This window comes from Styela clava, chromosome 7 (assembly GCF_964204865.1).
Source record: "Styela clava chromosome 7, kaStyClav1.hap1.2, whole genome shotgun sequence".
NCBI classification, from domain to species: Eukaryota; Metazoa; Chordata; class Ascidiacea; order Stolidobranchia; family Styelidae; genus Styela; species Styela clava.
This window is the reverse complement of record NC_135256.1, coordinates 21,184,388-21,200,375: the sequence shown is the minus strand read 5'-3', so window position 1 is coordinate 21,200,375 and position 15,988 is coordinate 21,184,388. Positions and strand designations below refer to the sequence as shown.

Genomic DNA, 15,988 nt, shown 5'->3' with positions numbered 1-15,988 from the left:
ATAACTCATCCTACTTTTTGTCGACGTTAGTGTTTTATGTTTAATTAAATCAATATTGATTTTAAAGATGTAAACCAGTTCTATGAATCTATGCGCTTTCGAAAATATTATCAAAATAGCTATTACCAATTTCGCAATAATTAAGTATAGGAAGAATTTTCCTGGGGTCACAGGCCGGAGAAATATCCACTGTTTGGAAGTAAGGATGATCTTTGGGATATTAACAAAGCATACATGGCTACACAAATAAAAAAAGAAGGCATGCATCGTTTTATGATTAAAAGTTTATTGTATATAACTTAATGTCATGATCTTTATTACAATATATTGAAACATCAAAAGCAAAATTTTATCATACATTCATATTTTATGGGTTTTAGCAAGAATAATCGAAGCACTAAACATATTGGGAAACAACATGGATTGTATAATCAAAACTAAATCATTTTATCACTACAAATATATGTCTTGATAAAAGAAAATGCACAAAGATTTGAATTTTTTAATTTCACAGAATGCGCGCAATAATCAAACTATAACAATCAAAACATAACAATTATTGACAGACTAAAATATCACCAATTTTAAGTCTGAATTTGGCATTTTATTTAACCATAACTATACATTCATCGAGGTTTTTTGATCCAAAATTGGCAGAAACTAATTGGTCGTAAATATTTTTATCATCTCTATAAACTAATATTACACTTACAACTTATTAGCACAAGCCTAAGTTAAGATAACAAAGAACAATATTCTATATGTAAACCAAAGCTTTTCGAAACTCTTTCCTCGTTAAATCGTCTCGTAGTTAGCCCCTGAATTTCGCCTTCTTCCAATGACGTAAGCAACCAGAACGACGACGACTAAACCGGCAAGTACTGAGCCCACGATGATCGGAATCAACGGACTCATGTCATCAGCAGCACAGTCGTCAGCTGTTGTTCCAAAATTGAGGAGTGTGTAGGGTAAAGAATGGAATTCGAATAGAGAAAATCGGAGTGGGTTTTGGTCACAGATAAAGTCAAAATATAATAGCACGGTTTGGTAGAAATATAAGATTGGTCATAAAGTAAGCAAGAGCAGTAAGATAAGGGTTGAATGACGGTGAATGATGAGCGGGTAAACATAAAAAAAAAATACATTATAATTTTTTTCTTTTTCAATGTTAGTTCAGTTTAGCAGTATTGTCCGGCTATTCAATATTTTTTCTGTCGCTAATTATTCACCGTCATTTCACATCATGCAAAATAAACAATAATTCGAGCAAATAAAAAGGGACAATGATTTTGAAGCGTGCTGATCAAATATATATATATATAAAACAGAAAATCAAATAGCCGGACAAAGGTGCAAGGCAATTATCGGATAATGCATAACACATATAATGGTAGTAACGTAAAATTAGAAATAAACGTTTAGTTTGTCACATGCTTTCAAAACACGCCAATTCACTGTAATCCTATAGTAGTTAATGCTGAGAACTCACTGACGGTCAAGTCAATATGCTTCATATTCGATAAACTTTAACTGTGTTTAAAATTACTTTATCTTAGAATTGTAGTAATATGGCGTTTTGATAGCATGTGATTAATAATACAAAAATTATCGGAATGCTTTATAGCCGGATTGTTTCAATTTATATTTTCGGTATGCAAAGCAACAGACGCAGGTAAGCAAGGAAATTCCAGCTATAACAATAGCACATAAAATTCCAATTCTTGCTGCTTTTGATAACTTATCATCCGCAGAACAATCATCAGCTGTTAACAATTAAGTGAAATGGTTTGCTCGTGATTATAAAAATTTCTAGGATCACTTTCATCTCCTTCAACTTTTTATATTTTAGTGCCTGGTGCCCTATTGTGGTGAACAAAGGCCTGAGATTAATGTGTAGTTACTAATGGTAACCAAATGATATTCGTTTTGTTTTCTCCGCCTTCTTAAGTTGATCACTTACTTTTAGTTCAGAATAGCGATAAAGATTAAAATAGCATAGCCATGCTGGTCCGTAATATTAAAATTCACTAATTATTTTCGACGATAGCGACGAAATATTTTAATGGAATATTGATATTTAAAATTCATCTGTAAACGCAACTAAGACAACTTTACGTCCTTTGTAGTTTGAAAAATAACCGATTCAGAGTGAAGATTGATATGTAGTAACAACGACATGTTTTCTTTTGATTAATGTCCTTGATCGAAACAATATTTTAATTATATGTAAATTCATGACGCACATATTGTCATAAATTCGCATCTTCCTTTCTGGAATAAAAATTCTTACGCAATGTATATTATACGTTGAGCAGTAATATACAAAACCTCATATAACAATTATAAAAATGACCTAATTAATAAGAACTATATGGAGTACTTACTATTCCAATAACAAAGAAAAATGAGCATATTATATTACCTGCTGAGAATTGACCATCTGTTGAGCTTACGCCAAACGGCTGAATTTGCACATCGCTGAAAGAAAGCCATGCTTTCATTTGTACCCCGGTGGTAACATTTGTAGTGCATTTGTATGAGTGAGCCTGATCAGAGGAAAATAGTTCCAAAGTATTGTTGGTCAACATTACCACTCCTCCATCTGAAAACAACAGATAGGATAAAGCAATAATATTTAAAACCGAGTGGTGAAAACATTATTATAGATTAGTATCTCCTGCAGATATAGTTTTATAGCCCATATATTTGCAGGAGATATATTTGGATTGCATCTTGTAGTTCACAATACAGCATTTAGAACAGGGCTGGGCGAGGTTTTCGGACCAAGGGCCAAAATGTTTCCCACCTAGACTGGCGGTTCATGTATTTGTGACGTAATAAGTTACATTTTATGAACAATATTTACAGTGTTACGAGGACAAAAGTGGAAAACAATAAGCCTCGTGCTCAAACTAAATTTGATCGCAATCTTAACAAATTCCTTGAGTTATTTTTAGCTAAAACATCAAAATTTAGTTTGAGTTTGGCTTGGCTGTGGCTGTATCAGGCGGGCCAGATTGAATTACATAAAAGGCTGGATTTAGCCCGCGGGTCGTAGTTTGTCCATGTAAGATGTAGAATCTCTAGTGAAATATATAAAAGTATCGATGTTCGCATATGATTTTGTTCGCAATAAAACAACTGAATCTCATAACAGTTTTAACATGTTTACAAATTATACAATTTTTTTTTAAATTCTCACCAACATATTCGTGATTTGGAAGGTATTTTGTATTGGTTGAATAACTTATCGTAGCGGTTGTCATGACGAATTTGAACGATTTTCCGTCTTTGCTGATATTTTTCTTGGAAAATTCAAACGTAAAATTCATCATTCCATTGTCCATCGGAATCATTAAAACTGTTGTATTTGGCATGCAAACACCGAAGCTTTCAGTTACGTTATGCTTAACGCTGTCCAGAGGAATAGTGACTGTTTTAGGCTGCAACAAAAATATGTAATTATTTGATATAACCCGACAGAAATTTGCATAAGAAAAGCATGTAAAACAACTATACTAACGTTCGGATCGACTAACAATCCATACGTGATGTTTACTGATGAAGAGAACTCGAATGCAGCGCAAACAGAGTCGTTCTTGCCCGTGCTGTTGACGTACCATTTTCCTGTATTTGGTTTAGGAACTGGAAGGTCACTGAAGCATTTTTGTCCTGAATGGAGAATAATGTATTGGAAAGTTAATAATTTGAATTTGGAGAGAAGACTGGTTTATTTAAAATAAAACTGACACGTATGGATTAGAGCATAGGTTCTCAAAGTGCTCCGTACGGAGCCCCAGGGCTCCGCGAGAGAAACCCAGGGGCTCCGCGAGCTATTGGATTACTTTTCAAAATACTGACTAGTTTTGTAACTGTTCTAATAAGAAGCAATAACAGCTTTGATAAAATCTGACAACAAAATAGCCTCGAAATAAGGCAAAGAGGCGGAATTAAAAAATGACATTATTTATAAGCAGGAGCGCAGCCAGGATTCTTAAGAGGGTGGTGGTTCAAAATTGGAATCGGAAATTTCCGCGCAACATTCTTCGCGATTAAAAAAAACGGATAAAGAGATTTCTATTGCGTAAAATATTTAATCCATGACCGATGCGAGCATTTAACGAACAATTGAAATTTATTTTATTGCATTCGGCTCCGTCGGTAGTTTCAGAATGAAAAAAAAGGTACATCGCGGAGCGCGCACAATTGATTGCGTGCGGCTCCGTCGGTAGTTTCATAATGGGGGAAAAGGTACATCGCGCGCACAATTGACTCTGTTTCGATTTCGCAGTTACTACGATGAAAACCTAACATAACACCAATTTTTGTGATTTACAATGTCTATAAATACGTTTTCAATCTGAGGTGAGTCTGCTGAAACCAAACCTGTGATCTTCCATTTTAAGTTTTAGTTTTATTATTTTAGAATGCCGCTTTTCAATCAAGAAATTTTAGTTGCGGATTTATCTCTTTATTAATTATTATTTTTAGCATTTCGTAACGATGACTATAATATGGTAACATGTTTTTCACATTGAACTCATAATTCCCCACGAGAACAAAAAAGCGAATAACGTCGTCATTGTGTAACTATACATGTATATATATGCCGAGGGAAATTTTTGATTTAGGGAGAATAAACACCGGCGTAAAGATGTTAAAAGGTTCAAAGACACGCCATGCTGACGAAAAAAATCGGCGATTGTAACAAAATGCAATTGCGCACGTTATTAGAGGCCTTTTAAGTCTTCCAAACATGTCAAAAGGGAAAAGATTCGACCCCTTATTTATTAAGATGTTTGTCAAGTGTCAAATTTACAGCTTTAGTGTATATATAATTTATGTTTGAAATTTAGATTTATGTATGACTTGTATTAACCCTAAGGTTCAGCATTTAAATTAAGTAAAGTACTTTTAACTTGCTCAGGAATATTAATCTGAAAGTAACAACTTTAACATTTATTTTGGGGCTCCGTGAATAATAGTCAACCTTTCCAAGGGCTCCGCAACACCAAAAGTTTGAGAACCCCTGGATTAGAGCACAGGTTCTCAACCAGTGGGCCATAGCTCACTTTTGGGCTACACAAAATTTTTCAGGTTGGCCACAAATCTATTAAAAATTGCCAAGGTTATTGGTTAAATTAGTTTAACTTTGATTGAAATGAATCATGCTTCTGCTTTTTGGCTCTGGGTGGTAATTCACAATTTCATTATTCAAAGTGTCTATATTTGCGAAAATAATTTTTTGTTTTTCTTGTAGTTTTTCCCTTGCATGAGAAAGTTATTGAACCACAGAATTTATTGAGCAACGAAAATGGGCCGCAAAGAAAAAAAAGAACCAGTGGATTAGAGATATCGAATGTTCCTGTAGTTTTGTGATAGAACCGTGTATCATCGACTGTCTACACAAAGCTGGATATGAAATGAATGAGTAGTGTAAGTTCTTCAGTAAATTGTTCGCATGAGAGACGATAAGAGAATAAATAATTTCAATTTCAAATATTGTGACAGTTATTTCAACAAGTGTCTTGTTTAAAAGTTGAAAAAATTACCTGGCCTAAATTTATCTGATGTAGCAAATGGTTCAACTTTCAAAGGTACAATTCGTACAACAACATTATCATCATTGCTCATTAGCACATCAGTCCATGTGCTGTTGCATTGATAGGATTTAGTATCCGAAGCACTCAAAAACATTTGCGTATTGGTGTATGTCTTCTTTTTTCCTGTAAATTTAAAGAATTATAAAGAATACATACAATTCATTATAGAGATATGAAACCGATGGATGTGAAATAGGACACGGATTACAAAGTTTTTGCTGCTATTGAAGTTACAGTCGGAAGTCTGAATTTTCAACTTGTCAGAGTCGGAAATCTTTCTATCACGATGGTCTGAGTCATTCCACAACTCAACTCGCTAATACTGGAGTTTAAGTACCGGAAACCTCTCGATTTTATATACCTGATGTGTCCTTGGCATTCGGAAAATATTTGTTGATAGTATATTCCAAATCAACTTGACTTAAATAAGTCATTTTCGATTTATCATCTTTAGTAAATGTTAAAGCGAGCTGTTGTTCGTAGTCCGCGGTTCGGTCAAAAGTAATGACAGCATTTGAAGAGTTTGTGCAAACTGCGGACTGTGTACAGTTATCCGCATCAAAGTTGAAAAATATTTCCTGAAATTTAAAATATATATTCATCAAAAACAAAATTACTTACCAAGTCTATTTTTATCAATTACATATATAAATCCTAAGTTTCTACATAAGCACGTAAGCAACGACATATGAAATGATTAGTTTCACTATGTGGCGCAATTCCAACTGGCATCGAATGCTGGCGAAAGACTTTTTGGTATCACACCTATCTTAAGTTTTCCAAAATTGACAAAATTTGGTTAGAAAAAAAGCAAAACAATTGGGCTCAATGGTATATATGTTCCCCTAACCCAATTTTCCATTCCATTCCATACAAACAATTTCAAGCACAACAAAAAACGCCTTGAGAAAATTGTGTTCGTACTTTTTATGAGGTGTGAAATTAACATACATTCTTTCAACCAGTCGTCTTTTTATGTGAATCAATGTTAGGTTTTAAAGAATTACTCAAAGTTTTAATTTCGGTAATGAAGACCCACATGTTCTTTTGCCACTAATCCCAGTTATAATGGAATTATATAAATTTATACAGGGGAGAGTTAATTCAAAAATTTGGTGAAGATTTATAGTTCTGCATAATAATAGGCCTTACATATTCACCCCGCGTGAGAGGCAAGCTGATAAGACGGCTTAATCATATTGACTAGCCACGCCTCTCGTCCAGTTAGCAGTTTATAGTACTGCATAAGGTTAGGATTTACATACTTATCCCCCGGGGACGAAAGTCGATAAGACGGCTCAAGCGAACTACGGCCTCTCGTCCAGGTACCATCCCATGTCGGGTATGGAATTAGTTAGTCAGTTATCTGTTTTCGGAAGCATGGACTTGATGGTGGAGGGAATGGAGCCGGCGAACCTACGCAAAGTAATCAGAGGTGCGGTGGATAGTGTATTCCTAACGGTTAGCAAGATGCGCTAATCCGCCGAGCCTGTCATAATATACAGATAAACACATTTAAGTGATACATATTGTGATGGTACGCTCATAACATAAACGACATGTATGCAGATCTTCGTCGACAAATTACAAACCGTCAGATTTCCATCTGGTTTATCTTTTTCTTGATAAAAAACTCTCATTTGCAGACCAATGACCGCATGTAAACACGTATCATTTCCATCTTTGATCCTCCTTTCGCCTGAAATAAAAATTTACCAAATGCAATGATCATTTTCTGATATGAAGATCTCCATCAGACGGAACACGACGCGTAAATTATGATAATATGTAAAAGTGCTGTAAGTATGCTCACTGCCGTCACTGGGATAAAAATATCATACACTAAACAAAATTTCAGTGTCCGCACTTTCCATTTGGGGCCTGTACGTTTTTTATTATGTTTAATTAATCAGCATACTCTAATTATTTGATACTTTTCATTCGTCAATCTTTATACGACACTGATCAGACACGACACAGTGTTGGACGTATGTATCAGTATGTGAGGTCATGGCAAAGAAAGAGAATGTTTCGGACTTGGGTCGATTTAATTTTAATTAGAGCGGGACCGATATATTGGGCCGATATTGCGTGTTTGCCGATATATCATATCGGCAGTAAACCGCCGAAATATATCGGCATTAGCCGGGCCAGCGTCGGGCTGTGTGCTTGAACGGCTCTCGCCCGTGCATAACTGGTTTTCCAATATTTCTCTTGCCTTCATTTTGCGTTAAATAGGTGTCTCTCCTAATGCCCGATGGCAGTTATTATCCGAGTAACATTTTTGAGAGAGCTCACATGCGTAAACAGCAAATTTAGTATGACAGAAAACCCTAGTTCTATAAATAGAATCGATTTGAAGCTGTTGAGTTAGTGATCACAGAAGCATTGTACAGAAAACTCAAAGCTAAAATTAATTCCGAATTTATGACCTCCCTGAATGCAATTTTGAATTTCTCGGGCAACAAGTTTATCTATATTAAGAGTTGCTTATCATTTTGCTGAGAGTTACACAAAAAAAAACTGAATCCATTATAATTGACCAAATAAGATGATGAAGATGATTAGCCATTTCATGCATGGTTATAACTTAAAAGTTATTATCCGAGTAACAATTTTGAGAGAGCTCACAATGAGAAAACGGCAAATTTAGTATGACAGAAAACGCTAGTTCTATAAAGAGAATCGATTTGAAGCTGTTGAGTTAGTGATCACAGGAGCATTGTACAGAAAACTCAAAGCTAAAATTAATTCCGAATTTATGACCTCCCTGAATGCAATTTTGAATTTCTCGGGCAACAATTTTATCCATATTAAGAGTTGCTTATCATTTTGCTGAGAATTACACAAAAAAAAAAACTGAATCCATTATAATTGACCAAATAGGGTATTAAGAGTTTGTGAAATTTCAACTCTCAACAGTTTTCAAAACCCTAATTTTGGAGATTCACTTTAAATATATCAATTTATATAAAATATATCAATTTGTACCTGGAAAAGGGAAGACTGAGATTGAAGTCATAGGAAAAGTTACAGAATAACGTTTGTTCAAACATTAACTGGAGTTGATTAAATAAAAGTCTGACTGCAATGATAATAAATATCAAAATGAAACTACAGGCTTACGACGTACATCGTAAAAGCCCATTTTGTGGCTTACAATATGATTTATTATTAATATCGGTTATCGGCTTCCAGTTGGCCGATATATCGGTATCGGTGCCAAAAAGTGATATCGGTCGAGTTCTAACTTTAATATCTTCAAAGCTACTCAAATAGTTTTTGACTTACTTGATGTCGGCAGTGAGGGATCCGGTATAATAGGTTGTGTCGTAACTGCAAAATATAAATTGTTATCAATAAACGGCGTACTTAACGCAAACAAAACAGAGCTGAAAATTTTTTTATTTTCTTGTCAAAATTTCCGATTCAACCCATATCATCGTACAGACAGCAACGTGGACCAAGTCCGATTTAAGTGAGGTGTGTAACATTCCAGGTTTGATTCAGGTACATAATAGAAGTGAACAAAACAGTATGTTCGTCATATAAGAAACAAATTCTTTCCTGAGATTATCTTGCGCACATAGTGTTCATGGTACGAAAAATCGATATTCGAGCATAAATTGGCAAGTTAGCTGACTTTTGTATCCACACTACATTCGTTACATTTGGATGATGAATGTGATGTCTGTTGTGATAAAATCATGTACTGCACTTTCGTAATAAAAATAACTGCAGCACATACTTACCAGGTATGGCGGTGGTGGGGGTGGCTTGGCAATTAGAAGCTGCAATTAAAAATGAAAGTGAGATAATTGTAAGAAAATTTTACGCCTAATCAGCATTATTAAAATAAAATATATATAACAAATTGTTTGATTCAGTTTTGAAAGTGTTATCGCGAGATGGCGCAAACGTGTTTAAATTTTCATTTTGATACAAAATACAGAACTTTCTGCCATTTACTAGTTTCCTTACATATTCAATTAAAGCTAGTTTTATTACACCTTTTTCTGGACTGCAACAAAAGCTAAACTAAAGCTGCTCCGAGGACAGTTTGATTTCTACCTAAACCTTCGAAAACTTTGGGAAAAACTGATAATTAACACCAAAATTACAAAAACGAGTCCTAGTTTTACAGTCATGTTTAAAAACCTGTCTTTGATAAGAAGTGAGCTCTGTTTAAATTTTGATTGTAACATCGCATTTGATATCTTGCTGATTGTTACAGAAATGAGGAAGTCGATAAAAGGAAACTCATCCATATTTCAAATGATTCTTGACAGCCCATCCAGTAATATATTAGCCCAAATAGTTGATAGCGCGTACCTGTACTGTAATTTCCGCCCTGTAGATTGAATGCTTGCATTTTGGTGTCGGTGAAATTGACCATCATTTTTTCAGTGACGTTAACTCCAGTTGAGGCACTACATTCATAGGACATGGTAGCAGGAATTTGAAATGCATTGAGACCGGCAGCAGTTATGGTTTCGTTCGCATTCATAGCTGGCAAAGGGAGTTAAAAATGTCATCGTAAAATATATATCCAGTTTCCTTGGATTTTGTCCCAGCAACCATATGTAAAAATTCGTCACTTGGCACTCGAATGAATATAACTTAGCCAAAGTAAACATGGTAGCAAGTGTTTTCAAGTTGGGGTAGTAACTAAATAAATTTCGGTCAACTTCTGCTTTTAAATTTTTTCCGCTTAAAATCGGGTTTTGTCATTTTGCTACTTTTTCAGTAAATATCGATGTTACCGATATTCACTGATAATTTATGATATCAAAACTTACATCCATGATTAGGAAAATACGGCGACATTGGATCATATACATATGTGATGTTGTCCAAAACTGCTTCCAGTACATCATCGGCGTAATATGCATAAGTCACTGATTTAAGAACGTAGTACAGGGTTAAATTTCCTGTAGAAACTCCATGTTTACTCCCGAGGTCAATCATTACAGTTGTTAAATTCTTTTCACAGGAGCCAGTTGCAGTAGCATCGGCCGTTAACGGTACGTTGGCTACCATGCTCTAAATAAAAACAAAAATAGAAATCATTCGAATATTTGCATCTACGATGAAAAATAAAGCTATCGATATAACATTTCTTCTCACAGTTTATATGATTTTCACGGTGAATGAAACATGGTATTTTAAAAGAAAGACCTAACTTCTTCCTCTAAAAAATTCAACATATTTTGCTGAAAAATATCTCGAGCAAACGTTTGTACATCGGTCCTAGAGGATAGTGAATTCTTGACAGTTCCACTAGAATTGTATTTACGGTTTTGTATGGGATATGATTGAATGAAATATTTTTCGCCCTTAAGTTATACAAATACTAAAAAGAGTATGATAAATTGATAAGTATATATATATTTACCGATCCATCAATGGCCATGTACTGAATATTTAGCAGATTGATGATTGAGTCAATTCTAGCACATATGTTTTTTTCTTTGTCAGATAAAACTTTGTACGACATATTTATGGCTGTCGGAGGCATATCCGTGAGACATTTGGCCGCTGAAATTGATGAACATTGTCAGAGATGATTGAATTTTTAAGATGTGAAACCAAAAATGGAGTTTATTATGGAGAAGCATATTTCAGCAGCTTCGAAATATTTATACAAGTTTTTGCTTTCATGTCGTGAAACACACTTGAATTCAATGAAAAAGTAGTACCATATTTATTAAAATTCAAAGCGAAATTTAGGAAATCTAAGCCAGTGAATTTAACTGATTTAATCGGTGGTTTTTGCAAAATAAAACAATTCTTTCAAATTACTAAACTGAAGAATGAACTCGGAGCTTTCACACCTGGTATATATATATACCGTATATATACTTACATGATCCATACTCAGACTTTTTCTTAAATCTAATTGCTTGTAGTTGAAGAGATTTCTTGCTTGGCGAGGTAAATCGGACGTATATGGATGTATCATTGGTCGTATCATTGGAAGTAAGTCTGAATTGTGTCTCAGTCGAGCACATATACGACATCTCCACAGAGGTCTCCATAAGATTCAAGTTCGCCGAAGCAACGATAGTTTTATTCATATCTACATTGGAATTAATATTGTAAATATGAATTGAAATTATCAGGAAGATATGTATTAATTTAATTCGAAAAACATAGGAATAAATTGATTATTAAAATATAATTTGAATATTGAAACTTTTGTTCATTTCCTCCAAAACTAGCGAATTTTTAAAAAATTCTCACAAACACAAATAGCAGTCTTTTCGAAAGAAACACACAATGAAATTACACGTCATGAATTTTGAAGCCGTATTGCTGTGTTCAGTGGCGTACCCAGGATTTCATTTACGAGGAGCAACGGAACAATGCAAATTGTGTGATATCCTCATACGTGATATTTTGCAAGCTTGGAAAATCTATTGTGGTTCCACATTGCGTCTCGTGAACACCTTGTGACTTCATAATAAACCTTTTAATATTTCAAATGAACTATGACGTAATAAATGAAATTTTAACTATATATCAGTGGTTTCGATCTCTTCAGTTAATCGGTATCCCAATGAAACAACCCAAAGGCGAGGGGAACCCATGTAAAAGACCCGGACTTAAATGGTAAACTTCGGAACGTCTGAACTGTGTTGGCGGGATCCTGTGGTGCCACGGAAATCTCGGTTTAGCCACAGCCATATATGTATGCTAATCCTGCAAGTACATTTGGTAACTTCGATCTTGAACTTCAAAAACTAGTTAAAAAGCTTATAGCTGTTATAAAACGTTATGGTGCAAAAAAGGTAACGCCGCTTCTAGTATGTTCGATGCGCTAGTGGCTGTATTACATGACAGCACTCTGCTTGATAACTTCCTGGGTTGACAAACGGCAAAGTTTTTATATTGAAGCATTAAAACGAAAACGTTCTAGTTTTCCACAAAACCAACAACCAATCCTCGATATATGCTTTTGCCCTAATGGATTCTTACAAGGCCCAGATATACATGATATGATGGGGCAAGCATGAAGATTATTTACTATGCAAAAGACTCAAAAGTTTGTAATGTGTGTACTGTGTATTAATAAGATATTCAATAATAAGAATGTGTATTATAAGAGGGTTGTCTTGAATTGATGTTGTTTTTCTCTTTTTATAATAGGCCTACTACATACATGTACGCGTTACAGTCATACGTGTTATGTCATCAATACATATATATTACTTCTAGCAAAAGTAGCCTACGGTATACCCCAGATTGATACTTACTGTCGGCATCTGGAAAAGCCATGTTGTTTACACAAAAAGATAACTGAGCAGAAGAAAGTTTATAGAAATCTCCTGCCTCATCTACCATAAACGTCAACGTCAGGGTCTGTTCCCCTGTATCGTCCATAAACATTACCGTGGTAGTATTTTCATCTTGTGTTTCCACAGACAACTTTTTCGGATCTTTGAACTCGAAGTACAAATCCTAAAATTACATTATTTAAAACTCTCTTGTTTTTTTTCAATGTTCGTTTATCAATAACGGTGCTATTTTTGAATATCGCAGGAACGCAAAAAAAAATCATCTAAATGTAAAATGGCAAAAAATTATCAAAATATTTTTTATAATTTTATCTGAATAACAGGCGTGGTAACAACAGTTTAGAAAAAATAATACATTTGAAGGCGAAAGCACACCAGTATCTAGTATATAACGCATAGCGAAACTTATATGGAGATTGGAGAAGATCCTTATCACGCTATATCACGGACACGCATATTTGAAACACATTGAAACAACCCTGATCTCGGGAATTAAAAGCTTAGTTTTGTTAAGAGTAAATTTGAGGCATTTGTCAAGAGACATTAAAAAGTATGAAATAACCGGTTACTCACCGTTGGAGTGGCATTTTTGCTGTACGTGATATGCCATTGAATCGCCATATCGGCCTTAAAATACGTCTTATCATCGGCATTGGCCTCCCATTCCACTGAAAATGATAGCATTTTTGAATCAAATCTCAAGTGATACAGAGACCAAAATACCCATATCTAAGACTTTTAAGTCACATAGCGTAACAATTGTTATTTATCTTTAGGACAAATTGATATATTCCTGAAAATAAGGGGATAGGAAATCATCGTTCGATTTCATATCTGTACTTTCAGAATACAAGTTTTAGATGGGTATTAAATGATATCTAATTTTGACTCGAACCCGATATAGAATATTAAATATTCACATACTTATATTAGGCTCCGTTTCAAATATAAAATAGTAATATGCATACCTGGTGTTGGAGCTGGCCATGATGAACCTGTAAAGTAAAAATTTTGCGTATGAGTAGAAATCCAGTATGGTGTTTGTTATGCATTAATGCCCGAACTGTATCAGACGTGCAATTTATGTTTTATCCATATACCAATATCTTATCGATTTAGAGCGCCGGTCTTCAACCAGTGGGCCATTGTCCACTGATGGGTCACAGAAACATTTTCAGGTGCGCCACAAACCTACTAGAAAATTCCAATCAATGTTTCTAATATTATTGCTATATTATTTGAGTGTAGTAAAAATGAATGATGATGCTGTTTTTGCTAGGGAGTGGCAATTTTGTTTTAATTATTAAGTGGAGTGTCTATTTTTGCGGAATCGCTTTTTGTTTCTCCTGTAGTTTTTGCCTTGCATGAGCCACAAAATTTTAGTGCAACGCAACTGGGCCACGAAAGAAAGGGGGTTGAGAACCACAGATTCTGAGACTTTTAACGTCGGAACTGAAGCCGCCCAACTCCAATGCAAAATTAATAAAAAACGCAGCTTCATAAAAACATCGCGTCACGCTAATAACCGAATTGCGTAAGTCATTTTTATCGATTTTGAGTTTTTTTTTTATAAAATAGGTACTTATGTAATGCTGCGCACCTGTCTGTTAACTCAGATTTTATTTTAAGAATTCCGAAACCCATAAAAATGGAGATTTAGTATGACATGCACATTTATGCGATTGTTTTGTCATAATGAATTATCATTGTTACCGCGGGACTATTGTGACGTCGCAAAGGCAAGATAACCTAGGCGAAGTATTTTCGAGTTTTTGCATCTCGGATTCTAGCTTAGCGCGTATTATTTGAATTTATACTACAGTATAGGAAGACGTGCACTTGTGATATTCACTGCCCGAGTCCAATTCACCTTGGTTGGTTTTTATATTGGGTGCATTGCTGTTTTATACTTTATACTTAATCTTAGTTTTATTTCGGTGGGTGTGCAGATCGTGTTATATTGATGAAATATATATTTTTAAACTTAAAAAATAATGTAATTGATACTGATTAGCTATTTTGGGAATTAGACATTGTAGATACTGACAATTGCATTCGTTTTTGGAATGTTTAGTTTTCAGGACTGGTGGATATTGTAAAGTTGCAAAATTGCGTATGTCCCCAAGGCATAGACACATTTCTGCCCAAGTCACATTGCGCCAGTATGACGTCACTTAACTGCGTCATACAAATTAACTTAAATCCGGCTACGATCAAAAAATTGAACCATGGCAAATTATTGACTCTCAATGGCATAACAATATCATTGGGAAGTTTTCTACGTTTTTCTCAAACCTGCTAAAAATGACTTACGCAATTCGGTTATTAGCGTGACGCATCGTCTATCGCACATCCAATCCATATATAAATACATTAATGACTATTTAATTCATTAATAGAGTATCGCAGTAACATGCAAATTATAAGAATACATTATGTCAAATTATAAATGCACATTTCCTACCGTACTTTTCATACTTCTCAATTTCATGGTGTTAGAACAAGCACCTCCTCGTAAGCGGTATTCGACACAAAAACGCGATGAATCAGACAAAAAACCGAATACAATCAGTCCTCGATAGTAATCACCCGGTGCGTTTCTCTACCCGATCGTTTTTTAAAAGTTTTTTATACTAGTAAAGTCTGAGAGATATGGACTCGCTTCCTGGCTACGCCTCTGCTCGCCCATAAAGGATATCAGTCGTTAGAAATACCCTTCACAGCACCAAAAGTTACAATCCAACGCGAATATGTTATTTTACCACTCTATCCGATATCGGTAGAATTGACGGATTAAGCAGTCAGATTTCTACAACCACTCAGACATTTTGACACTGAAATAAAATGAACACAGTGCAAAAACAAGGACTATGACCAGACGGACAACGACAGAAATCCGACACAACAGCAGTTGTGCGCTTCATCAAAGAGAGATGGAAAACTACGGAATTAAGTATATATAGGCTCATATGTGTATAAGTGAAAAAAACTGCATTTGTACGGAATTATATATATATATGTTGTAATGTATGAATAGATTTTCCAATATATAATGGCCAATGTACAATTTTATATCCAAGAAAAATT

The 15,988-nt window shown here is 34.7% G+C and overlaps 1 protein-coding gene and 1 long non-coding RNA gene across 3 annotated transcripts; one reads left to right on the top strand and one right to left on the bottom strand.

Annotated features, from left to right (window-relative positions):
• Positions 1 to 264: 264 nt before the first annotated feature.
• Positions 265 to 14,387, bottom strand: LOC120328803 (uncharacterized). 2 transcript variants are annotated; one of them, XM_039395343.2, is made up of 16 exons: positions 13,870 to 14,385; positions 13,475 to 13,569; positions 12,860 to 13,064; positions 11,470 to 11,682; positions 10,999 to 11,141; positions 10,403 to 10,646; positions 9,936 to 10,112; positions 9,356 to 9,394; positions 8,895 to 8,939; positions 7,196 to 7,302; positions 5,965 to 6,181; positions 5,553 to 5,726; positions 3,524 to 3,672; positions 3,203 to 3,443; positions 2,423 to 2,602; positions 265 to 938 (listed from the first exon to the last, which is right to left on the bottom strand). In XM_039395343.2, the coding sequence occupies exons 2-16, from the start codon at positions 13,520 to 13,522 to the stop codon at positions 796 to 798; spliced, it is 2,325 nt and encodes a 774-aa protein (XP_039251277.2). In that variant the 5' UTR covers positions 13,523 to 13,569; positions 13,870 to 14,385; the 3' UTR covers positions 265 to 795. The 2 variants fall into 2 exon arrangements, with proteins under 2 accessions (XP_039251277.2, XP_039251276.2); XM_039395342.2 differs by lacking the exon at positions 265 to 938 and adding an exon at positions 1,022 to 1,763 and having other exon boundaries at positions 13,870 to 14,387.
• LOC144425218 (uncharacterized) lies at positions 3,636 to 5,958 on the top strand. The gene is made up of 3 exons (XR_013477382.1): positions 3,636 to 3,770; positions 5,046 to 5,436; positions 5,772 to 5,958. It is a non-coding gene; the product is annotated as an uncharacterized LOC144425218 (long non-coding RNA).
• Positions 14,388 to 15,988: the final 1,601 nt, after the last annotated feature.